At 43.3% G+C, this 25,923-nt stretch overlaps 2 protein-coding genes across 5 annotated transcripts in view; one reads left to right on the top strand and one right to left on the bottom strand.

Annotated features, from left to right (window-relative positions):
• The first annotated feature begins 21,244 nt into the window (after nt 1-21,244).
• On the top strand, nt 21,245-24,217 carry SEC61G (SEC61 translocon subunit gamma). Its single transcript, XM_038130031.1, has 4 exons — nt 21,245-21,397; nt 22,112-22,211; nt 23,178-23,280; nt 24,112-24,217. The coding sequence occupies exons 2-4, from the start codon at nt 22,118-22,120 to the stop codon at nt 24,119-24,121; spliced, it is 207 nt and encodes a 68-aa protein (XP_037985959.1). The 5' UTR covers nt 21,245-21,397; nt 22,112-22,117; the 3' UTR covers nt 24,122-24,217.
• A 1,313-nt stretch (nt 24,218-25,530) lies between these two features.
• Nucleotides 25,531-25,923, bottom strand: part of TPK1 (thiamin pyrophosphokinase 1) — a 301,560-nt gene continuing 301,167 nt past the window's right edge. For all 4 annotated transcript variants that reach the window (XM_038130027.1, XM_038130028.1, XM_038130030.1 and 1 more), the window contains one exon: nt 25,531-25,807. In XM_038130027.1, the coding sequence (XP_037985955.1) occupies nt 25,689-25,807 (119 nt within the window). In that variant the 3' untranslated portion in view covers nt 25,531-25,688. The remainder of the gene's footprint in view (nt 25,808-25,923) is intronic.

Here is a 25,923-nt window from a genome sequence, read left to right as displayed (position 1 = left end):
GGCATAACCTAAAAAGGGCCAGCTTATATCCAGCCAGACCACCCTCCTGGCAGTTCAATACAACTACTCCCAAGATATGCAAAATGTCTGCTCCATTGGTAGAATTGACTACAGCTCTTCATTTGACCATGAAAGCCTGAAGAAATAAATCCCATTTGGTTCACTAGGAATTCAGATGTGTGCAGAGCTGCAGTTTTATCAATGCAGGGTTTTCCCCAAGACAAGCTGTTAACCACAGCAGGATTAGAGTTCCTGGGTGGAAGCAGAAAGGGGAGTGTGAGGAAGAAAGGAGACTTTCTTAGTAAGCTGGGAGTGTAAGTTGCACAACATTACCAGGTCGGTGAAAGTCTCTAAAATGTGCCCTGGCTGACTTGTTCCTAAAATTTTGCCCTCAGTTAATCAGGGGAATTCTGATTCACTGGTTGCTCAGGGTATGGTGGTTACCTACAGGCTGCTTGAGAAAACTGACACCCTACAGCCTCTCAAGATGTGCATCTACAAGAGATTGGCTTCTTTTTATCCCACAGGCAGGAAGAGGCAGACATGATTCTCTTCATCCTTCATTCTGGTGTAACAGCAATCCGGATTGAAGCAAAAGGACCTCATATAATCTGACAAGTTCCTGTGAACATAATAACTATTCTATTCTTATTCTTCCAAATAATTCTAATAATATTCTTAATAGGTCTAAATTACTGCCCCCTGTACAACAGCTAGTACTACAGTATTAGTCCTATTGGTCTCTTGGTTTTTTTCCTTTCCTTCCATATGAAGTGTTTAACTTGACACTGTTTCAGCCCTCTTCATTCCCTCTCTAGAGAGAGGCATAGTACCAGACCTACCAAAAGCAATATCAGAAGTGGAGCTTTACTATGTTAATAAGGATGATTTGGCAGTGAATATTATGCACATTTTCCTCTTCTTTCTAGTCAGACCACAAGTTTCATCAGGGGATGTCAGTAATGCAAATTTTTACCAAATGCCAAAAAACAATTTCTGTCTTTTTCTCTCTGAAGGTGGTCTTTCATTTGGGCTAACTCCATCTGCACGCCACATCACAAAGCCACACCACAATCTGGCATCCAGACTAACAGTGAGTAACATCCAGGCAGTCATGGTATTTTTTGGACCAACTCTACGATATAGTTTCCTTACATCTACTTGGGGCCAACCACAGCCACAGCCTGTGGCTGTGCTGCAATGAAACCCCACAGCATTGTTCCTAATGGGCACATCACCTGCTCTGTCCTGGACCCTGCTGACACTCACAGGCACAGGTTCCTGCCCTGGCCACATGCAAATATTCTTCTTTGGTGCCCTCTCATCCCATCCAGTGTGCACCTAAGCTTTGGTACATAAAACGATAGGGAGTAGGTGTCAAGGAAGATACCTCCCATGTAGGGAGTAGGTGTCAAGGAAGATACCGCTCCTTCACAAACATAAGAAAAAGGAAAACTGTGTCCTTGGCCAGGTATCTGATTTCTCCTATCCTTTTAAAATAGTAAGATAAGTGTCAGACTGGATCTATTACTAAATGCAAGGTGAAAATAAAAGGCTTCTGCTACATACCAGACTGATTATAGATCAGGGACTGCTAGTGATGGTGATTCATTGCCTTGCAATGATTGTCTAGAAAAAAAACCAGCAGGGATTACTCTCTGGCCCTGAGCATCAAACTAGGTTGTCTTCCTCCCCAGTAAAGTGCCCAGGCTCATATGAATACAGGATTTCTAAGGCACCAGTCACACCCCAAAACCCAGCACCCTCAGCTAAGAGATATTTTGGTAATTTATGGCTCAGTAGCTCCTCATATGGCTTCCCCTCAAGGCCTTTCACCATCCTTGTAGGCCTGCCCTGGAAGGTCTCCAAAAACTTTATACCTTACTTCTGTTTTAGCACCCAGAAACACACACAATATCCAAAGCGAGGCCACTTGAGTGAATGACAGAGAGGGACAATCCTCTCCTTTGCCAGGTCACTGTTTCTAGGCCTGATACCGATACCCCTCAGGACACGGGTGGCACTCCCACCTGCCAGGGCATGGCTGACATTTCCATGTCAGTCAGCACAGTGAACTCAGGCTTTCTAGACTGAGACCAGACTTCTAATTCTTCTGTTTCTCTTCCATAGTGTATGTATTTGTGTCAAATCACTTCAAACAAGACAATGGGAATGGCAGTGGGAAAGAAAATGGTCAAATTCTCCTTGTTCTGCTGTCCTTGTGGGCACTTCTTTCTTGTTTCCAGTATGTGACCTTTCTTTGAGGAGTCTCCAGGAAGATCCTACCAATTTCCTCCTGCACCTTCTGAGTGCTCCAAAGACTGCTCTCCACCTTACACAGATCAGTCCACAAGTGGCTCAGAGCTTCAAATATGAGATGTGTCCCACTAACTGAGGGGGCCCCCACCAGTAACAGCCCCAGGAATAGACAGCATGAACAACCTGAAACCCTGGCGGACTTCCATCCTTCCTTGCAGGGCTCCGTGCACGGCTCCAGCTCCAGCAGCTGCTGGCACCAAGACCCAGGGCACATCCCTGCCATTGCTGGGCAGCCTCAAGCAGGGCCATCCTTGACTGAGCACTGTTCCTACCCCTTGGCCCGCACAGAGTGCGCTCTGGCAGCCAGATCCCTGGGAGCCAGACGTCTTCTTTTGTTGCCCTCCTCTGTTAGAGAATTCCTCTCGAGGGGCTACGGAGGCTTTGGCCTATGCTCCAAGGTTGTGTTGCTTTCCTTGACACACTTCCTCAGTCCTATCTCAGCTGACTGCCAGTGCTAGTTCTCTCCCTGCTCCTGTTCCCTGGGCACGGATCCAGTCCTAGCCTTCAGAGATGAGTTCTGAACCTTTTGAGTCCCATTCTCCTCTGCTTGGAGGGCTACAGCACTTGAAGACACCTTGAGATTGCCCTTCTGTCACACCAGTCGCATGGCACAACTGCCTTTCGTGTGCTGCTCCAGCTCCATCTTAAAACTCAAGGCGCTGCTGACTGAAAAGCTCTTCCAGAACCCTGTATTTCAGACAATACCAGTCCGCTTCAATTTTCCAGCCACAGTCTTTTTCCCATTCTATTTATAGACACTTATTCTGGTACCAAGTGCCTCTTAAATGGAGTAGTTAATTCCTGAAGGGATGCTTTCTTCTTTAAGGCAAATATAAAAAGAATAATGAAAGCAGCCCCTTGCAATGGCCCAAAAGTTGAGTAACACTCCTTGGCACAGCCTCTGCTGTGTAAGGTGCCTACAGACAACTTACAGATGAGGCAGTGCCAACCTTCTCAAGAGGTGGGCAAGGACAAGAGAGAGTAGACTGCAAGAAGAGGCTTAAGCTGTGCCAAGGAACATTTGGGTTGGACCTTAGGAAGAACTTTTTCCCTGAAAAGGGGGATTCCATATTGGAATGGGCTGCCCAGGGCCAGGGTGGAATCCCCACAGTGGGAGATGGCCAGGAAAGGAAAGCCTGGGTGGGGCCCTCAGTGTTGCGCTCCAGTTGCCATGGTGGGGTTGGGTCCCAGGTTGGACGCCATGGTCCCAACAGGGCTCTTGGAAGGCAATGAAAGCCATACTTCTTTGACATCGCAGCCCCTGGGCACAGCGTGGGAGCTGGCATCCACTGCCAGCCCCTGCCCAGAGCCCGGGCATAGAGCGAGGCCAGAGCCTGTGTGGAGCTGGTGGCTAGTTGCACAGCAGCACCATGGCTGGTCAGGGCTTCCCCTGGCTCCTGCCGCTTGCGCTGCTGGTGATCTTGGGCCGTCCCCTGGACACTTCCAGCCATCCTGCTGGGGACACGGGCACGTCAGCTGAGCTTGCCGAGGTCCTGGAGCAGCGGGACATGGGCCCAGGGACGATCCCCTTGGGGCATGTGGTGCTGCTTTCTTGGAGCTGTGCAGCTCTGGACCTGCTGGTGATGGGCGTCTCACTCAGCGGCTGGCTGCACAAAAGGCTCCGGAGACACTGGCGAGAGGTCAGGAAGGGACAGAGACAGGCAGATGGAATGGGGCTGGGAGCTGTCCAAGGCCTTGGGCCAAGCCAGTGCTGAGCACGACCTGAGCGCCTCGTAGGGGAGAAAAGTTGGGCAGGTCCCAGGGTCCTGGGCAGCCCTTTGGCCAAGGCCCGGAGGCAGCGAATGGGGCCCGGGCTGAGCCCCAGGGACACCTGGCAGAACCTCCCCCAGGGCAGCCCAGCCAGGCGCGAGTGTCTCCTGCACGGGCCAAAGCCAGCCCCAGGGGCCTCAGCCCCCCGAGGCCCCTCTGCCCCCTTACATCAGCTCCCTGTGTTGTGCCCTCCAGGAGATGCACCAGAGCCCCTCAGCCTCTGCAGGGATGGGCTGCCAGGGACACAGCTGCTGCAAGAAGCTGCTCCAGCTGCTGAGGGACAACCGTGCCCTGGTGTGGCTGTGCATGCACCACCACCCTCTGCAGAGGCCCAGAGAGAAGAGACTAAGGAAATGGGGCACTTGGAACAGGAGCAGACGCTGCTTCTCCCCTTGATGCTGCCTCTGCAGCCCAGCTCTCCGTTAGTAGGTCTCTGCCTGGGATGCATGACCAATGCTCAGCCCGGGCACTGCAACATACATATACTAACATACATATACTAGCACCATAGGTGTTAGTGAAGCCCCCCAGTCTTAGGCTTAGGTATAGTGTTCCCAGCAGTCTGTTCCCCCAAAAGTTGTACTTTCTCATAGAGTTAAATTTCCCCAAAGTTGATGTAGTCTTAGGCATAAGGTTCTCTCCCCTGTAGTTTTTGCACCCCCTAGCTGTAGCTCCTAGGAGAAGTCCAAACTAATAAAGTTCATCTTTTCTCTACATTGCTGCCATACAATCTTTTATTGCTGTCATACAATCTTTTATTGCTGTCATACAATCTTTTACTGCTGTTGCATCTGAGAGGGAACAGCCATTGCCTGGTTTTGCACCTGAGCTGCATAGCAGCTGGAATGGGGAGGTTTGGTGCAAGAGCAGTGCTTGAGAGAGAGTTTGGAGGGCAGGTGGGAAGAAGACTGGGCAACATTCTCTTGCCTCCATCTTCAAAGGAAGCTCTGATTTGATCACTGTCTGCACTGTGCCAAAGGCACAGGGAGGTGTTGTTTGGGTGGTGTATGCTGGGGAACTCAAAGTAGTCATTTAGGAGGCAGAAGGCTGAGACACACACAAGGCTGCCTAGCATTTTTTCTATTATTTTTCTATGTTTCTTCCTTTCTAGGAAGCCCTCCACCCCCTTTCATGCTAAGTAAAGAAACAGAGGAGCAACTTTCTGTAAAAGAGAAAATCCATTCTAAATGAGATCATTACTGCTTACAAATATTGAATAAAACAACCCTTAAATTGAACAGATGTTAGTACTCTACCAAATTACTGCAGCAGCTCCTATCCATTCCTTCAGCATTCACACAGCTTCAGAAAATTCCATCCAACCAAACATCTTTAATTCTCATCTCCACTTGAAAACAGTCTTGCTGCTCCTTTCTCTTCAAATCCCCCTCCTGCTAATAGGCATCACTTTAAGGGGCATCCTGCCACAGTGAACTAGTAGCTGGAACCATAGCACACGAGGTTCTGCTCTCCGTGTGTGTTTGGGTATCTGATTATTCCCTTGGTTTTGTTTTGAGCTCCTCCATTTGTAATGCACCCAATAATATTTTCAGTCTGCTATAAGAATACTCAGAGTTTATAATATCCATCTAATTCCTTGAATCCTTAATCCTCAAAATAAATTGCATTAGATGTTCCCAGCACTCACAGTCCAGAAATTTGAAAATAAAAGCAATTTTGACTAAAAGCTCAGAATTTAAATAAATAAAGACAGCCAAAACCTGGTTCACAACACATGAATTTTAAATAATTTACAACCGTCCCACTATTTGATTGGATTTTACTGTAAAGGCTCAAATCCTGCTGTTTAGCTTTTTAGTGGCTGCAGGCCTCAGCAACTGACTGTGCAGTAGGCATTTTAAGAAACAAGCCTAGAGTTTGAGTGTAAAGCCACTAACACAATGTGTGTACCCCAGGTGGCTGAAATACAGCACTTATAAAGGGACTTGCTGACATCAGAATGTCCTCCCCCTGCAGAGAGCAGGGATCCTTTTGAGAGTTCAAGCAATTCAGACAGTGATCCCCTCAAACTACCCTATGTCAGAAGCAATACACAATTTCATTTTTTCTTCACACCATGAATTCACTTTGACATTTTTTAACTCTCCATTGAATGCCCATTCTTTTCCTTCAGCAATGATTCCTGACTTTTATTAAATGCCTAAGCCTCTCGTTCTCCAGGAAGGAGCCAAATACATACACAGATAGAAGGCAATTGAACCTGCACAAGAATTGAATCTCAACAACTGGGGTGTTTTTGGAGGGTCTCATGTGTGAGCTTGTATGTGGATCAAAATACGGTATGGGAAATGCTACAAATATTTGCTTAAAAATACATTTTAAAAGAAGTACCAATTCTATATGTGCCTTTGGAATTTTGCTTTAAAGCACACCTGCAGATGACTCCAAACTGAGCTCAGCTCTTCAACAAACATTTCTTGTTTGTTTTTTCATTGGGTCAGACAACCAACCATACCTCTGAGAACCACTCTGATTTGGAGGAGTTCCAAAAGGTCTTTGCAGGTGGTCTCAGTGCACATTTTGGTTAGTCTGTGCTTTCCTCAGGGCTCAGCCCTTTCTCCAGTGCAATTTTTGGCCCTCGCATTCTGTTCCTCTTTTCTCCCAGCCTCTCCCCAACTGCCATGAAGACAATTGCTTCTTCTTTCAGGTCATTCCTCTGAGATAATTCCAGTTCTCCAGAGTCCATATATCTTACAGATTTGAAAACAACCCAAACCACGTGGACTTGAGACTACATTACTTTTATTTCAGTTCTTGAACCACCCTTTCCACCACACCAACTTAGAACTCTTGCAAACAACGGGTTTGCACAATCTCTGCAATATTATTCAGTGTGTGGATAGGAAAAAACCAGCAAGCCTGGAGCAAAAATGAGCAGTCCAGATAGGCTCAGGGATTAACACTGAATCAACAATCTGTTTAACCTGCCACATCTGCAGGACCCAAACAAAGCACAGTTAATCCGCATAAACTGAAAGAGCTCTTTAGAAACTTCGCCCAAAAAAGCGGCCCGTGGAGGATCCTGTTCGGAGGGCAGCGGTGCCATCTAGCGAGAGGAAGGACTCGCTGCGCCATTTAGATCCCGCACCAGCAACACAGAACACCCGGATTCACCTGCTGGAAAGGCTGGAACGTTGAAAAGGCGCACTACAGGAAATAAAATGCCTTCTCGTGACGCCATTTTTCTTAAAAAGGAAAGAAATAAACAGATTTTTTAGCAACACCTGAATATTCATTTCTATGGGAAGATTTCTTTATCTCTTCTTGGCTTCCCCATTATAAATATATATTCAAAATTACTGGAAATATTTTTAATTATGGACTTTTTTAAAAAATAAGCAGTAATTTTTTCAGTGCTTTGCCTTCAAGAACTTATATGACAACTGATTACAATGACAATTGATCAGATTAAAACAAGTTTCAAAGTTGATTTTAATCCTATTGCTTCGTTGACTCCAAGGAAGTCTGACAGACACCCCATCTGCCTGTTCGGTACTTTTAAAAATTCTTATGTATGATTATGCACTGAAAAATCTATGAAAATATGAAAGACACATTTATATATACAAGCAAACATTCCAAAAGATGTTAGACCAAAGCTGAAAGAGCCCAACTTAAACAGAGAAAAAGCCCAGGCAAAAGAATAGAATATGTCTGAAAGAAGAAAATATGAGATGCCTTAATTATCTGAAGGGGACAGACCTCAGACAAGTCAGATGTTGCTCATGTGTAACCCCTTTGCACTCCTGTGTCTCATAGCCTAAGACACGGTACCATGGCGCTGTACTATGAATATGTGTTCATGTATGTGTTTAGCATGAGCTGCAGAAAAGTGCTTAGAAACCTAGACACCTTTGTGGCTGTTTATTCATGTCTCACAACTGGTATTGGAGTTCACCTGTTGTATATTGATTCTGAAAGTTTAGTTCATAGATTGCCACTTGTCATTATTAAATCTCAGCAGACCAAGAGTTTCGGGTGGAAGAGCAAGACTTGTGAGCGGGTAGATTATGAGGAGAGAAAAGTCCAGGATTCCTTTGCTGGGGATCCTCCTTGGAGGAGGATCCAACTCAGGCTGTTTGTATTACTGTGCCCTGAATAAATGGCTTTATGGAAGGAGATGTCTGACACTGCCATGGAAAACCCAGGGTCGAAGTGGTGAGGAAACCTGGTCTGACCGTGTGAGTGGGGGATGTGGGGAGTCAAGCTGGGCTTCCACTGGAGCCACCCACTCTGGAGAGCTTCGGTCCCAGCAGTGAAAGTCTCTGGCCTTGGGAGTGTGACCAGCAGAGAGGCTTGAGAATCGTGAGACCGGGAATTTTCCTTAACATTCTTTCAAGCCTGTTTTAAACCATGTGAGGTGACCATGACCAGTTTTTCCCTGAGACAGAGATACGCTGTTCACCTTTTAACTCTTCCCAAGCAAGGTCCTCTGCATCTTCTCAGATGAACAAATTGTGCATATCAAGACACCTTTAAGTTTGTTGTTGCAGCCTCTACAGGTCATGGTATTCGGCTCCATGAAAACAGCGGGTATCCAGCAATGCCTGAAACAAATTTCTGGCAAATACATACATATTTGTCACTCAAAATTCAAAATTTGCTCTTTTATTTTGACAAGCTGTAAGAAAGATCCCCTGACAAAATTATGACTTCACAGCTCACAGCTGTTATTTATGCTCTATAAAATGTCACCAACATCTGCTATCGTAGTGAAATGCAGAACTACAAAGCAATCTGAAGTTCAGATGTAAACAAACAAAACCATTTTCCAAACAGTGGTTTAAAAGGCAATAACGCTGAAATAGCCTAAGTATTTTAAAATCTAAAAGGGTATCAATCTGTTGAATGTTTATGGAATGAGATGCATATGTGAATAGAAAACTTCAGTCTCCCAAATGTAAATTGTATGTGACTCTCTGGATAAAGTCAAGGTTTTCAAAGGTTGTCTTCTATGTTTCTATGTCTGTTGTGTTGGCACTCCTGGTCCTCACATTTAATATTCACAGAAAGACAGGAGCTCCTTTACATAGTGCCTTAGGATGTCTCACTTCTGGGCAATTCAGAAATACCACAGGCACTCTGACAGTCACATCAAGAAAGGGATGTCCTGGGACACTTAGCCAGACCTGCAGGCACCTCCTCTGAGGCCTCATGTCACACAGCAGCCACCCTGACCTGGCTGAGAAAAGGAACATGCGTATTATTTGCCTTAGGGCAGCCAAATTGCTCCAACTGTTCTTTCAAGCATCTGGAAATGGCCCTGATCAGTGAAAAAGCATCAGTTCTTGCAATCCAAATACCTGAAACTTTAGAAATGTCTTGTGGAACACTTTGTGAAAATGTAACCCCTGCCATCAAGGATGCAAAACTATATGTACATTTCCAAATACACACAGTCCAATTTTTACGGCATGCAATGGATCTCCACACCCCATCTTTACTATCCTTTGATACAAAGAACTTGCTGACTCAGAGCAAAAGAACCTGTCCTGATCTCCCAAATGAAGTAAAATCTTCACTTCTTGGACTTTTCTCAAAGGAGTTCCTGCAAAAACAATCAGCAAGGGACACTGCAGAAAGCATTGGAAAGACAAAGGCTGGACATCCAAACCACTCTGACAGTTTCTTGGGATATACTGACAGCCAGTCTCCTAGAAATAAGCTAGATGATGAGATGATGAGAGTAAGACAGTAATGAGAACTTTTCCCAAATGTGCAGTTCTATCCACACTCCCCAAAGCTGTAGGCTGGTTTCAGAACAGCCAGAATCCAACAGACCTGCTCTTCCTGGAGTCATGTAAACACTAGGTATAGGACGGAGCTGGTGCCAAATATCATCGAGATTTTGCAAGTGTTAAAGGAGATCAGTGAGAAGGTTTTCTCCACCTGTGGCACATGGAAGGATGTCGGAACTCAGAATGTCCCACAGACATTCTCGGACGTTCCAGACCCAGGTCAAAAGCATCTGAGACCCTGGCATGCAGCCAGAGACCCCTGTGGCTTTGAATCTGACCCATGGAACAGTTTACCAACTTTGCAGGAAGAACAAGAAGTCACAAAAGTTTAGATATTGTAGTAGAAGTAGTCACGAAGTAAAGGGTAGGATTTCTGAGTGCTGTACAGGGGGGTTTTAAGCCTTGTACGCAGGGGTCCAAGTTTTGTACATGGGGGTCAGGAGATCTAAGATGGAGGGACTTGGGTGTGCCCTGTCCTCTTTCTTTCTCCTTCCTAGCCTCCATGTCTTTGGTGATGTTGGCACTCACAGATTGGTTTAGAGTAGAAAGTCACCATTCAATATAGATAGTAGGTATTGGAGAAAAAGCATAAACATGTAGTACGTAATATATGATATAAAAGATAGCACCAGCCCCCTGGGAGGGCAGTGTGCCTTTGTCTGAGCTGCTGAACGGGCCACAGCAGTTCAGGGAGAAGAATCTTGTAGATAACCAACAATAAACTACCTTGAGAACAGACAACAGAAGACTACTGAGTCTTTCTTCGAAGGCACGGGTTGGAGGAGGGACTTTTCCATCTTTTGGGGTCATCCCAATCCGGGGGTGAAACCCCACAGAAGGACTCCAGGAATAGGAGCAGGTGGTTTCCTCCCAGGATCACAGTTTTATCTTGGCATAGGCAACCTATCAACAGGATCAAGGAAGTCACCACTGCTAGGTGACCTTTAAAAAGTAACATCTCATAAACTTCAAATTTTCAGAGAAAAGTCCAGAGAGAAACAAAGCTACAGGTGGCTCACTACCCTGAGGACCCACGTGGAGAAGCAAAACTTGAAGGTGCACAGGGGCTGATAAATTAGCCTCTATATTTCCTGTGTGTTCATAGAGCTTGGAGCTGTTGGATGCTCTGAGATTGTCTGTCACCTTCCAAGGCTATGACTCCCAAGCCTGGCTAGGACAACACTGGAACTGGGGATAGCCAGAAGCTGGATTTTGAAAACAGTACTTGCTGTGGATAGCAGGGTAGCATTTCCACCTAAGGTTTGGGATTAAGGAATGGAATAAAACATTCTCGACTCCATGGACATTTTTAAGGACTTTAGTGAGATATTTAATGAAAGTGCTAAGATTACAAGCAGCTTCAAGAAAGCTCAGGAGTCTAAGGACAGACAAGTAAAGATTATCCTGCTAAACAACTTGTAGAGGTAACTAAGAGCCAGACAACACTGAAGAACCTCTGCATTCTATGTGACATTCAAGGAGTGGCAGAGAATGTGACACCATCACAGACAGTACTGTAAGTGATTTAACAAAGGGTGTCTAATAAGAAAAAAATACAGATACACTTTGACAACTAGTATATACTATATATATATACAACTAGTATATACTATATACTTGTCAACTAGTAGTAAGATAGGCTAAAGTCATATGACTATTAAACTGCAGACAAGAGGCTGAGCCAGGATCTAACACCTCGGAATAACATGGAGTCCTGGGAACTCTCAGAAAAGAAACCAAAAATGCTCCAAGAAAATAAGAGGAACTGAGGCAGAAGCACATTCCCCTTTGTTTCAGCTACATGCTGGGTGGGTACAATTTCAGATCTAAAGGACTGGCCTCGTTATTGCAGCCAACAAAGACTACGTGGCGCAGTGCTCGTAGGCAGGTAGCCCTACAGTGCAGTGGAGTTGCAGAATTATGGATGTTTAAGATTCACTTCACAGAAAAGACAGAAGTTACGTATAAAACCTTTAATCTTATACTCTTTCAGTCTAAGCCAAAATCATATTACAATTTGTCAGTGTCTCTACAATTGCAAGACTGGAACAAGCTAGTATTTGCCATTTATTTCCAGACTACATTGCTAGTCACAGGAAATCTGCAAGAGACTCACAACTGTGATTCTTTATCCTCTCCTATAAGAGAGGACACAGAGCCTAAGACAGCTACAGAAGAGCCCAAATTGCTCAAGTCCTCTCAAGTTCTCTATTCAAATCTCGTTCATCTAGAACAGCTTCACTGGATCATTTATGCTATAGTTCATATCTGCTGGCCTTCTCTCACATTGCAACCTCTGAGAGGTAAGGCAATAAGAATTCACTGCTCTAGGGTAAAAGAACAGAAAAAGTAATCTTGGCTGTTTTCTGTGAAACATAGTTTGCAAGCATTTCAAAATCAGAAGTTTTATTAGCATCACCTCTCCCAATCCATGACAAAGTACAGACCACCAGTAAGATTAGTACTGCAAAGCTGCTGATGCAATAAAAGACCGTAACTTATGTAATTGAAGCTGTGTATTTTAAAGGCCAAAGGCATCAATAATGCTGAACTGACAATAACAAAGATTTGTCAGCCTTTAAAAGACTTAAATCTGTGTGGTAGACAAGCCATAGATTTTTCAGCATTTAATGTAATTTTAAACAGCTTAATGATTAACTGACAATTGATTACAGCATGTTCGGTGGCCAGTATTTTTGACAGGTTCATGCCTATAAGTTAAATACCAGTTTACCTGGACTGTGGCCCCAAAGGAATAACAAAAACCTCTGCAATGTACAGGTCAGACCCTGTAGATACCACAGTCAAAGCTGAAATACTACCCACCAGGCACCCTTATCTTGCACCCAAGGTAAAACTAAAAAAGGATCCACACTTCCTCCAACTGAGCTACCTAAATAACCAGAGGAGATAGGTTGATACAGATAAATCACACTTTTGTCCCTTGAGTCAAAGGATGTTTAGTTTTGCAATTTAATTGCCAAAGGGGCTTAATGCAGAAGTGCATCAAGAAGCACCAGAAAAACAAAAACAAAAAACCAAAAAAGTTCCGGCACTTTGACAATGTAACCAGTCCATCACTGCTTTACCTGGCATTTTCTCTGACTCCTCAGCTCATCCTTCCCTTTAGTTCAGATCCTTCACACCACCATGCCATGTTTTTCCCCCTTACATTATGTACCACATCTGAATATTCCCTGGCTTCATCACTGCAGGGAAACACAGACTAACACCTCCTTATCCAGCTCCTACAGGTAGGATGAACTAAACAAGGTTTTTTTCCCTAAGCACATGAATTCTCAGAAGCTAACTAAGGGAGTTAAGGGCAGACTATTCTTTTATAGTGAAAATGAGGCTTAGGATTGAGCGAGGAAAAAGTCCTAAAGGAATGGCTGCAGAAAGGAGGGTTAATAGCGATTGAAAGACAGACCAAGCAGTGTGATGCTGCAAGGACGTTTACTGACAAAAGGCACAGATATTTGTATTGTTTTAGCCTCTGCATAACAACTACAAATTGCTCTGTCCACGTATGATTTAGTACATAGCAGGCCATAGTGTATACTTTCTCTTTTGCACAATTACCTACCACAGCAGGCTGTTCTTTTCTTTGGGAGGGGGACACAGTTTCTGAAGTTCCTTCTTTGTGTATCTTTCTCAGTTTCTGCAGTTTTTTCTCACAGCTCTTGCTGTACTATCTTTAGCAATACAAGTGTACTGTTCATGTCGTTCACCTCATTCTGCTCTGCAACAGAGGGTCATAAGTGAGTTGGGATTGAGCAGTTAAGAGCCTACTCTGCTTGTGCCTGGTGCGGATAAAACTGTAAAGAAACTATTTATAGGTTCCTTAGCCAAGAAAAACCCCTCAGGTGATGTTTATCAGCAACACTGCTACATAACATACAATTACTATTTTACAGTGTTAGTTTCCTACAGGTTTATTTTTATGCAAGAAGAGTGATATATTAAATCCAAAAGAACTCCAAAGATGAGGACAAAAATGCCTTTTTCATAGCTTGACTCTAATCAGGATTACAGCTCTTAGAGGCCCAGAGCAGATATCTTTATTCCAGCTGCATAAATTCAGGATAACAAAAATATATTATTTATACTTATGAAATACATATGAGATCAAGTTCTCTGTCAGGAAAAGTGCTGTAACTACTGCTGTTGACTTGAAAACCGTAATGTTACAAATGCCAGTACCAAACATCTGGCAGGTGCTTTACAAATGATTTTATAAAGGTAACCCAGATATCATTCAGATTCCATACCACGAATTTGCTAGAAGATAAACAATTCAATAAATAGCATTACCAGGATAGCAGTGTGTCCACACATTGAGACAGATGCAAGGTTCAAATTTGCAGATACCATTTGGGGAAGACTATTTCATACTTGACTAATTTAGCTAACAATTTGAAAAAGGTGCTAATTAAAATATGCCTGGGGCTGTCAGCTGCTGCCAAAACTGCAGAGATGCTCCATTGAAATGTTTCTACTTTGTTATTAAACCAAGCACTTGGACTGGTTCGGGCAAACAGACACAAACTTACCATGATGTTAGCAGAACTAACTTTTGAAACTTCCCATATCTGATTATTGCAACATTTTGGAAAGCTCTGCAATACTAAGTCCATCACTAAACGGAAGTGACGCCTGGGTAATAAAGCTAGCAGAAAGTGCTAGATCTTCAGGTATTTATTTTTTAAACCAACACCACCTTGCAGGATTCTATCTTTTCAGCAATAATGGAAGTAATTGATTTTTATCTTACTAGGAGAGGAAGGGAGAGAAATTAGATTTACAAACATTTCATTGCCGGTTGCAGTAGTTTCTGTCGTGACTTGGGAACACTGGCAATTTTGTGTTGAAAAACTGCTGGACACATTTGTACCACTTGAACAGGTGATTCCCCAAATCTTTATCACTAATGCAGAGTTGGAGCATTACTGGTGAAATAGAGAAGCAGAATAAGCGACAGAACCTTCCTATTCCTTCTGCAGGAACAAAACAAATTTACTGAGAATGCTGCAGATTCAGACTATAGCAAGGAAGACCTGCAGCTTCTTCATGCGGTGAAAAGCAGCTTTGTCCCGTGAGCAGCTTTGCATGTGAGGAAGATCATGCACTCAACCAGTGACCAAGCAAAACTGCTTCTCTAGTGACCACCCCTTTCAGTTCTCAAATCACCTTTAAAGCTGAACTGTGTGCAGTTCAGAGACACTGTCTCTGGTTCACTGAACAGCAGGACCTATCAAGGTTCTTCAGCAAGACTGGAATATAAGTTTCCATTTAAGTTTCTAACACAGAAAGCAAAGATTTGTGAGGGCAGAAAGGAGGAAAGGGGAAGCATTTAAAAATAACTTCAAAAGGGTAGTGAAAAGTACATTAAAAAAAAAATAAAAGAAACTTTGCAATTCTAGCTTTTTGAAGTTCAGAAATTATTCCCATCCCTGTAAAACCTTCCACTGCCCAAACTCCTCTGGATTCTTTTACACTCAAGTTATTACATATTTAGAATATGTTTCCAAGGCGCCCTTTGAGAAAGCACATGCCGCCAGCATGCCTGAAGCACATGGCTCCTGTACAAATCAGTGACATGTCTGCTTTAGCACAGACACTTGGCAAAATTCAGGAGACCTCAGCAGAATCACAAAAGCTTAACTTGAGCCAAAGGGAAATGTCCTGTTTAATCTGAAGGTAGGAACAAAAGACAACTCTATATAGATCAACTGGAGAAAAAAAAAAGTTAAAAAAACTAGGGCCAAGAAGTTATTTTGCTTTTCAGTAGTAGGAAGTAGTAGTAGTAGATAGGAAGAATTCTGCCTATCCAGCTCCATCCTTTCAGCTGCACAATATTCCCTACCCCTCAAATGGTTCTCACCCTTATAAAGCAGTGTCTCTCAACTTCTCTCAAATTTTTTAGAGTTTTACAGCAGGAAGAAGCTGAAGAAACACCTTTTACCTCTCAAGAAAAAGAGAGCATTCTGGCCCACATTCCTAGCCAGGAGCTTGTGCTGGGATCCTGAACCTCAGTGTACATGTAATGAAACATGGTTTTGTACCAAAATGCATATAATGATAGTGGAACTGGGGTTCAGCTCAGCCAACCCCAATCATGCATCATGACCCTGTTACATGGAATGGAACAGACATCCTGAGCCACCAATGGAGTGGAAGGTGTGTTGGAACATCACAGAAGGGAAAGATTTAGTTTACTCCATGTTCCAAAAAGAAGCATGGGCCATACTTCATGAACTAAGTGCAGATTTGCCAAAACAATTTAAAACAAGGTTTTATCATGAAAAATCATCTTAAGGTTAAGAGTATTTCCAATTTTAATTTCCCCCTCCCCTTTTCCTTTTTAATCTGAAGTGTTAATTAGTATTTCCACAACCACTACTAGCATTTTTAAAGGATTCAGTGATTTATTTGTTAATATACACACACAAAAAAAAAAATCTTCATGTGGAAATTACAAAGTGGACAAGGCCCATATCATCAGCTGCTATTTATTAGAGCAAGACAAAACAATCCTTTATAAGCACTGCATCAGAGAAACTAGTAAGCATTTGATTTTTCTCTCTCTGACCTGAACAGCTGATGGAGGAATTATTATTCCTCTGTTAACTTCCCTGTATTTCTTTTGCTAGACAGAAAGCTTCAGACATTTTTTTAGTCTGAAGTATCATTTAGCAATGTCATTCTGGTATACTGCTCTTGTTTCTCTCCTATTTTGTCTATCATTATGCAAATGCAAATCTTCCAAGTGCTGTCTTTCAAATAAAATGGAACACAGGCTTTTTAAAAAAGGTCATCTTTAAAATTATATACAATAAATTAAACACTGGGAAAAATCTATTTTGACAGCACTTCTCCCTCATCCCACATTTCATCTCCATTGAATATTAAGCAGCACAAATCAAAAGATGGGGCTTGTTGGCTGCTTCAGACTAGAGACATTCTCTTTCACAACCACAGCATTGAAGTGTGATCTAGTGGCATTTCTGTTAATTATTGAGGCTAAACCCCAAGACATGGACCACAAGCACTCCATCATTTTTTCCTGACCCCCAAATCTGAGCTATCATTTTCCTCTTAACATTAATTTCCCATTTATGTTCTTCCCCAGCATCTGTACAGATACTGAAGAGGGAAATAATCTTTCTTCCTCTCATAAATCATGCAGATGAGCTTATCAAGTCCAAACAGAGTCTCTGGATTGTTTAGGGCAATGAAAAGCTAAAATTAATTTTTAAATGTCAGACACACAGAGATATTCCAATGCCTTTTCAAGATATAAACTAATCAAACACATTTATGATAATGTAGAATTAAAAAATAAAAGGTCCCATATATCTTTGCAATTTCTGAAGACTGAATTTTATAGTTATTTAGTTATCCAACAACACCGACTGTCAAGCAACAGAGCATTAGCATGACTTCAGTCAATGGGGCTACTATGCTGCTGCTGCCTCTGAAAATCTGAGAAGGCAGCTCCCTGCAGCACTGCTCAACAAGGATGTCTCTTAACCTTTCCCACAACATCATCTTGCTTTCCCCTCTCTTTCTTCCTTCTCTACATTATTCCCCTGTTTGGGCTGTAAATCTCTGCTGCTGTGTGGTCTTTGTTCTCTGCTGTTTTCTGACCCAGAGCATAATCAGAAGCCCACTGACTGCAGTGACCAATCTTCCTTGCATACATGATTCCACAGGCGGCCACCTTCCCAGTTTTCTTAGTCTTTTTCTTCTCTTTTGCTGTCCGTCTGGATAACTATTTGCCCCTTAAATGCATAAAGGAAAGTCAGATTGTCCCCAAATCCTACTCCTGCTCAGACAGTCCATCCGTCCCAAAAATCCCCCTGGGGAAGAAGCCAGTGTTTTGCCTTGCCTCCTCCAGTTCAAATGCCTTTTGGCAGGCTTAAGAGATCCTGGGCACAGCACTGGCTCTGCCTTCTGCCCACCTATTCATCCCTCTGGCTCTTCCTACATGGGAGCAGCTCAGTTCCTGCTGTCCATCATGGGATGGCTTGGGATGGGAAGGAGATAGCTCAGCAAGACTTCATATCCCAAAGTACCACTTATTATCAGCCACAGGAACCTGCCAAGACCACTGCAAGTGCTTTCTCCTAGCATGTGGGGAGTAATCCTTCAAACAAGAGAACCAGACTGGTAGGTCTCCCCACTCTGGGATGCAGACAATGGAGCGCTGCCCCTGCCATCGAGCTGCTGCTGAGGCCAGGCAGCACCAGCTGCATGGGAACCTGAGCAGGACCTGCCTGGGGCTGGAGCAGAGTCAGGGTGGGCAAAATGGGGTTATACCTCACAGGGGAACAGAGAGGCTTGGAGACCTATTCAGACAGAGCTACTGCTCTGTCCTTCCCACAACCACTTGGAGATCACACATGTGCCATCCCACCATACAGAGGCTGAGCTCTCTCTTATACTGAAGTCTGTGTCTTTTCTCCTCTCAGCTGATCCTAAAATTATGTTTGCTGCAGCTGCTGGCAGCTCACTGGCTCCTGGCATCCCACCATATTCTGCAGGCTGCAGTGAGATCTGTGCTGTGGCAGGCAGGCAGCATGGAATGGGAAAGGCTAAAGAGGAGGCTGATCACACTGTCTAAGTGTCCAGATCCAGAGGGATGGATGTCATACAACAGTCTAATGTGCCAGTAGTTGAAAGCAGATATTTATCTTGCATGTCCTCAAAAGGACAAGAACAAACTACAAACTAAAATGTGCAATATGCAAAGTGAAACTGTCATCAAAAGAAGTCCCTCACCCTTTCATCCTTGGAGCATATGGAGGATGAAAACCTTCTCTCCACCCCCACCATGAGGCTCCAGTTTATGCAATATTCAAAAGCAAATCAGTGCTAGCACATACTGCATAGGATAACAATGGTCTTTTTTACTGTTGAGGGAATGCTTATGTACTGCTTAGATGTTGCCATAAAAGCAGACTTGAAAAACTGCCATAAAAATTCACCTGTGCAAGCACACCACTTTGTTCCCCAACCTTGCAAGAACCATAAAGAAGTAGAAACAAAACACCCTAGTAGCACTCTAGCTTCAAAAAAAAAAAAAAAAAAAAAAAAAGACACATGCCAAGGAGATGTAAACCTTTTCCTATCTTCTGTAAGTGCAGATGGCTCTTTGTAAATATATATAGAACACGGACATATTGTTTCTGTTTGTTGTTAGTTTGTTGTTCCTAACATGAGGACTGAATCTAAGTAACCATGTATTATTAGTTCAAGGACACTAAAAACCCCATAAATACTGGAAAATCCTGTGAGGAGAACAGCAAATGCTTTCTGTGCACAAATCAGGACTCTGCCTCTCCTAAGCTGCTGAAGTCCAAACTTGCAAGCTGGCAGGCAAAGACAAGATTCTCTTCACTCTTATAATGGCAGAATGAAGGAAGCTGAGACAGGACAATGAATACCTTCTACCCCGCCTCAGAGAACCCATAGTACAAACTTATGCCAAAGTCACATGGTTAAGACATGCAAGATATGCTATGTTTCTCTAGAACATTTCTCCCCGTGAAATACAACTTAAAATAGAGAATTGTGGGGGAACTAAGCTTTACTTCAGCAAATGCTTTCTAAAATAAAAATCTAATCCAACCAGAAATCTGTGTCATTAATGGTTTCATACACATCTTCTTTTTTCAGGCTAAATTTTTTCCCAGTCAGTGCCTTTTGCTTACGTCCACTGTGTAGATAGTTCACTGCAAGGCTCCTCATGCAGCATAGCTGGAAATGTGAGTTTCCTCTGTTGATAAAGTCTCTGGCTGTGATACCGAAGGGAAAAAACCCAAATGAGACAAAGCCCACCAAAATGCCTCTGCATATGGAATCTCATTCAAAGGTTCAGCAATTTACTCTGCCCCATCATACACTGTCCACTGTTGGCTACCAGACCCTTTGCTGCTTTCCTTAGGGATCTTCCTCTCCTCTTCCTTCCATCCTGGCAGACTGCAGACTGGCATCAAAAACAAGAGCCAAGTTATACACATACCTGCTGTGGGAGGCCTCACTGACACTCTAATATTTCTGTGCTGGTGTGCCAATGGAAGAGGTCCAGCAGAATAAGGCCCCATCTAAGAAACAGTGCTGCAGGAATTTTCATTCAAAACAAAATCGAATCCAAAGGCAGACTTGTGGAGAAAACCTGTAGAGGACCTCAAGTCAATAACTTTCCATTGCCAATTAGAGAGCTCATCTCTGAAGCAGGTCAGTAATACTGAAGGACCTGCCCTGTGGCCAGAGACAAAGAAGGTGGCTGCCAAAAAAATCCATGGAATGACCAACAATTCCCTACTGCGATGTGATGGCACTTTACCTGTAATGAAGGCTGTCAGCAAAAATTTAAGCCCAGAAAATATTTTGTGCACACTTAGATGCAACAGGGAGTTGAGATCAGCAAAGCATTTGCTGAACTGGCTGCAGAGGCCCCACAGTCTGATGAATAATTAATAAGCTTTGGAGACTTAATATAAACTCAAAGGTGGAGTCAACCAGGAACAGAGCTCTAGAGAAAAATCAATAACATCAAAAGCAAAGTAAGGATAAAAACACTAAATCCATTTTGTCTTTGTTCTTCCTTTATCTGTTACTAGATGAAGCAGCAGGGAAGCTGCTCCCTTTAGGCAGTGACAAGCTCTTTTCCCCCTCATGCAAGGAAGTGTCCTATGCTACCCCCCTGGTGCTGAAATGTACGGAGCCTTCCCACCTTTGAGCACTGCACACTTCTCTACACAAGCAAAATCCTTTGTCTTCAAAGGTGATGAACTTCCTTAGTTCACAATGGCTCCAGCATTCCTGAAAACCAAGTTTTACACTGGGGTTTTTTGGTTGGTTGGTTTGTTGTGTTTTGGTTTTTTTTTTTTTTTTTTTTTTTTGGGGTGTGTGGTTTTTTTTGGACATCTTTTCACCGAAGAGCATTTGTTACAGGCATATCCAGAGAATCAATTAGGTTGGAAAAGACCTCTGAGATCATCGAGCCCAGCCTGTGCCCTAACACCACCTTGACAACTGTCCCCCGGCACTGAGGGCCACGTCAGTCTTTCCTTAAACACCTCCAGGGACAGCGACTCCACCAGTGCCCTGGGCAGCCCGTTCCGATATCTAACCACCCTTTCTATCAGGAAATTCCTCCTAATGTCCAACCTAAACCTCCCGCGGCACAGCTTGAGACTGCTCCTCTCATCCTTGTCCCTGTTCGTCTGGGAGAACAGCGGCACCTTCTTGCCTTTGCCTCCCGCTGGGACGCCGCGGGATCCCAAGGCTCCAAGGGCACGGGAAGCAAACGCGCTGCCACCAGCCGCAGAGGCGCTGCGGGAGCAGATCGGCCCTCACGGCTGTGCCCGCCCCGCCGGCGAGGCGGGAGGAGCGACAGAGCCCGGAAACCGGAAGGGAAAAAGAAACTCCAAGTGAAACCCCGCCCTCAAAACCCTTCAATTTCCACCCAAAACCCGCCCTGCTCGCCGTGGTGGCGTCACACGCTCCGCAGCTCAGTGCGACGTGTCCCTCGGCCGGCGGTGAGGGCGGCTCGGGGGACCGGGTATCCCCGGGTGTTCCACGGCCCTGGGAGACGGGAATCAGGGATGGGGCTTGGGCAGCGGGGATTGGGATGGGGCCGGGGCCAAGGATGAGGGATTGGAATGGGGGATTGCCATGGGGGATTGCCCGGACTGCGGCAGGCAGGGGGACCTCGGCCGGAGCGAGGGGGAAGGGGGTCGCTGGGGACAGGAGAGGGGCCGGCATCACACCGGGAGCCTCCTGCCAGGGGGTCCGTATGGATTGGCGGGAGCAAATCCTTCCGGTGGGTGTTCTGCGTGCGGTGGCAATGCCGGCACACGCCTGCTGTGAGGATAAGGCTCGGCCACAGCGTGGGGGTCTCCTCAAACCGGCGACTTTTGTCTATTTAGACGCCTTTGGTGTTCTCAGAAACACGGCCTAGGACGTGAGCTGAACGCCCGAATGTGATGGGGCTGTTTTCCTTTTCTGGGCTGAAGGGCACAATTTCCCATATTTTCTTCTTTTGTAGTCAGAAATAGGCCCTCATGTTTATTTACTGAAACAGTGTCTTCATTTCCTGCAAAGTGGAAGTGTCTTAGGTTGGAATGTAACAATTAAGGTTATCTTAAGCCTTTAACAAATTTTCTAGGTAACTGCTACTAACGTAATTAAAAAAATTCTTGTTTTCAGTATATGTGTGGAACCATCAATGCTAAACGTGTATGTCTTTGCAGGCAATCATGGATCAGGTAATGCAATTTGTGGAACCCAGCCGTCAGTTTGTAAAAGATTCCATACGACTTGTTAAGAGATGCACCAAGCCTGACAGGAAAGGTAAAGCACACAATAAACCAGAACACACTCCTTATTTTGTCTTGTATCTTAGCACGTGTCTTTCCACATGTCACTTATGTTGATTTGTTTGCTGTGGATGTTTCTTAGCTGCCAGTATGAGATTTAAACTTGAACTTTAGTTGTCTAAATGTCAATGTGTTTAAGCTTCTGGCTATAATAAACACACATACGTAGGTGTGTGAATGGTACTCAAATTCACTTTAGGAGAGGTTAAGTAGCTGGAATTCAGTGCTCCACAGTTGTCAGTCATTGCCTGGTTGGGACAGGAACAATTTTGTTGCTGGGAGTATGGAAGAGGAGGTTTTGGACTAGAGAGGCCCCAGAGAGAAGCTATAAGTAAAACCAGAATGTAACTGGTCCTCTGAAAGTTACAGTGCTTCATTCACATGCTCAGAGTGAACAGGTCTGCGGCTTAAGTTTGCTCTTGAGATCCATAAGGAGCTTCATTCCTTGTCAGATTGGCAGGTTTCTGAGGGGCTGTTAATCACCTTCGTCAACTTCATTGCTGTCCTAAAGTAATTGAAAATATGCCAAGTATTCGATTTTTGTGGGGTCTTACGGTGCTGTCTGCCTGTGACAGACATAAATACAGATTTTCTATTTTTGATGCTGTATTGGAGATTACTTTCAGGGCTTGTAAGGATGTAAAGGAAACATAATGGGATAAATGTTCTATGAATTGTCATTGTGGGTATTTTTGATTCTGCTTATTTAAAAAAGATTGTGATTGGCTATTCTTTGTAGAAATGTGCATCTTCTCTCTGAAAAATCTCATCTGTCTTTTGAAAAAGTGGATTTGTTTCTCAGCATCTGTGCAGATTTTGAAGTGTTTCTGGTATTAACATGGTTCTGTAAAGAGAGATCTCTCCTTTGGTCTCTGCAGTGCACACATATGTATGCCATACATGAGACATCCTAACAAATTTTTTTTTTGGTTTTTTACAGAGTTCCAGAAGATTGCCATGGCAACAGCAATAGGCTTTGCGATAATGGGATTTATTGGTTTCTTTGTCAAATTGATCCATATCCCCATCAACAATATAATTGTGTAAGTGAATATGGCCTTCAGTTTCACTAAATTTTTACCTATTCAGTTTTAAACTGAGGACATTAGTGAGCCCTGTGGGACTCATGTTGTTTTAGTGTCTGTGCATTTCACATGTTGGTGTAATATTACAAGTATTACTTGATTCAAAGGACTTTATGAACAATGTTAATGAACTTTATGTTAATTCAGCATGCTGCAAAGTATTAGATGCATAGTTCTCAAGGTTTTTTCTGAGTATTCTGCTTCAAAACTGAACGTCAGATATTTTGATCTCCAGTTCCTTAGTGTATGTTTGACCACAGAACATTTACCTTATTTGTATCCTAATGCTCTTACTGTTTCCAGTTTATAGTCTCGGTATACAAAGTAAATGATGGATGGATAAAGAAAACTGAGTGGGTATGCTGTAGGATGACAGGGCACAGAACAAGGCTGATCTTGTTTCATTTACTTAGTGCTAGATATGTTTGAAACATTGTTTTATGTGTAACTGCATCCTGTAAAATCCCTTTTGGAATGAATATTACATCATGAAGAATTTGAACTTCAGGTTGACTGAAGTACTGACATACTAACAGTACTATATTCTCCAGAGCTAATGTGATCCCCTCTCCAGCACTGGAAGAGAGGTTAAAGACCATTCTGTGTCCAAGATATATGACTTCCTTATACCTGTAAGAGTGGTCATCGAGGCGAGGAGTGTTTGAAAATGGGAGATAAGCTGTAATGGTTGTCCTAACAAGGCAGTGGTGGGAGGATAAGTAAGACTTTAGGTGGGATAACTTGATCACACTTCATTAGTTGAAACTGATTACTTTGTTCTCTCAACAGAGGTGGCTGAATATTCATCATGAAGAAGACTGTTGTGACACCTGCTACAGTGATTTCACAGCTTTAATTTGTTTGATATTAAACAAGCTCAGTTTGCATTTTCAAACATTCTTGTCATCTTATTACTTTTTTAAAGTGTATGCGATCATACCTCTCTACAGGCTTGCTTTTTTTTCCCAGTAATAGTAGTTGTGTGCTTTACTTGTTTTGTTACTTCTTTTAACCATAGTAGAATCATTCAGGTGGGAAGGAAGCTTGGAAGATCTCTAGTCCAATGTCCTGTTTGAAGCTGGGTCGGTATTGCATTCTGATGAGGTTGCCTAAGGTTTTCCCAAGTCAAATACTGAAAGCGTCCATGGGGGACAGCTGTTATGACCTCTCTTCAGGAGCTGTTTACAAAGCAGTAAATTAAGCTTTGGAACAGCATTCTTCTAACAAAAGCAGACTGCAACAAAACAGCCTTTCCGTATTCTTTCAAGTGGTGTAAAAGTGCATGGGAATTCCTGTCACCCATTTCTGGAATCACCATAATTATCACTAATTCCTTTCTGCATTTGGAAGTCATGCTAGGTTATAGTATGTTCTTGACAGGAAAAAAACCTCATGTCAAACAAAGAAATTGCATTGCCAGTCCTTATTCTGATGGCATAATTAAAAAACCCAACATAATTGATTACTGAGGTACACCATTTGAGGATAGTTTAGTTGTCAGAGACACTAAGCAGTCCTTCAGCAAATCCACAACTTGCTCACGCTGTTGGACAGGATATATACCCATATTGGATCCTGTTCTGTACACAGAATTATATTGGCCCCTGCATGTTGACCTGGAAGTTTCCATTATTTTAAATTATTGCATATTTTGATTTTATGAACTAAGCCTGCAAAAACTGCAATGCTCTTCCTCCTCAGATTGAGATTAAGACATTTACTTCACTTCAAAAATCTTACTGTAAGCATTTGGTATTTGCGGAAGGTACAATGTTACTTCTGTTACTGACTTTAAAAGCACTTGATACTGGGACATCTGATACTGGTATTACAGCCAAACTGAAGGTTCTTCAGTACACTAACTTGCTTCCTAAGTAGAAATGATTATTATTCTTGAGAAATCTTCACCAGCCCCTACATATGATACAAACCAGGACAGAAAAATGAGTTTACTTAATCTTGGTGCTATCACCTTGTCATACAGTTATACTATGTGCAACTGGATACTGTATTTCCTTTTGGCCGGACAGGAAAAATAGTTTAGTATTGGAATAAAATACTTTGTAAAAGTAGCTTGAACTAACCAGATAAGCAGCAGCAGTTTCTTTACATTCATTTCAGTTTGTGGTTGTACTGAGTGGCTGCTCATGCATCTTCTGATTAAGTAGTGTGATTTACCAGAATGAAGTACTCTATTACAGCAAGTAATTTTGATTCAATCTCAAGTGACTTTTATTTCAGAGTTGTTTTTCATTCAATACAATCAGTGCCTGCTTATATCTTGCAGTAGCTTCACTGTCTTAACTCAGTGAAATTTTGTAGTAATTTGAGTCTTGTCAGATCAGAAAAGGCAGCTGTAGCTGATCTTATCTCTTGATAGCCATTGTCCACAGCAAAGGTTTGTCCGTCTCGATGGTCACAATCCCGGAGTTGTCATAGGTGTTGGAAGTACTGACGAGTGTTCCAAACTTCAGCACCTGGTTAGCTGTGGAAAGTAAGGAAGAGACTGAGTGGTTCTCTACAACAATTAAAGGCCATCAGTGCATTTGATTTAAAAGACCACTGCTCCCACAAAGAACAAAGAAGTAGCTGAATAAATTT

This window comes from Motacilla alba, chromosome 2 (genome assembly GCF_015832195.1).
Source record: "Motacilla alba alba isolate MOTALB_02 chromosome 2, Motacilla_alba_V1.0_pri, whole genome shotgun sequence".
NCBI classification, from domain to species: domain Eukaryota; kingdom Metazoa; phylum Chordata; class Aves; order Passeriformes; family Motacillidae; genus Motacilla; species Motacilla alba.
The sequence above is the reverse complement of the archived record's forward strand: the minus strand, read 5'-3'. Positions and strand labels throughout refer to the sequence as shown.

Bases quoted from the DNA above. Each gene is read 5' to 3' on its own strand.
- SEC61G (XM_038130031.1), top strand. From the start codon at position 22,118: ATGGATCAGGTAATGCAATTTGTGGAACCCAGCCGTCAGTTTGTAAAA. The intron at 22,212-23,177 runs GTAAAGCACACA...GGTTTTTTACAG, and splicing joins CACCAAGCCTGACAGGAAAG to AGTTCCAGAAGATTGCCATG.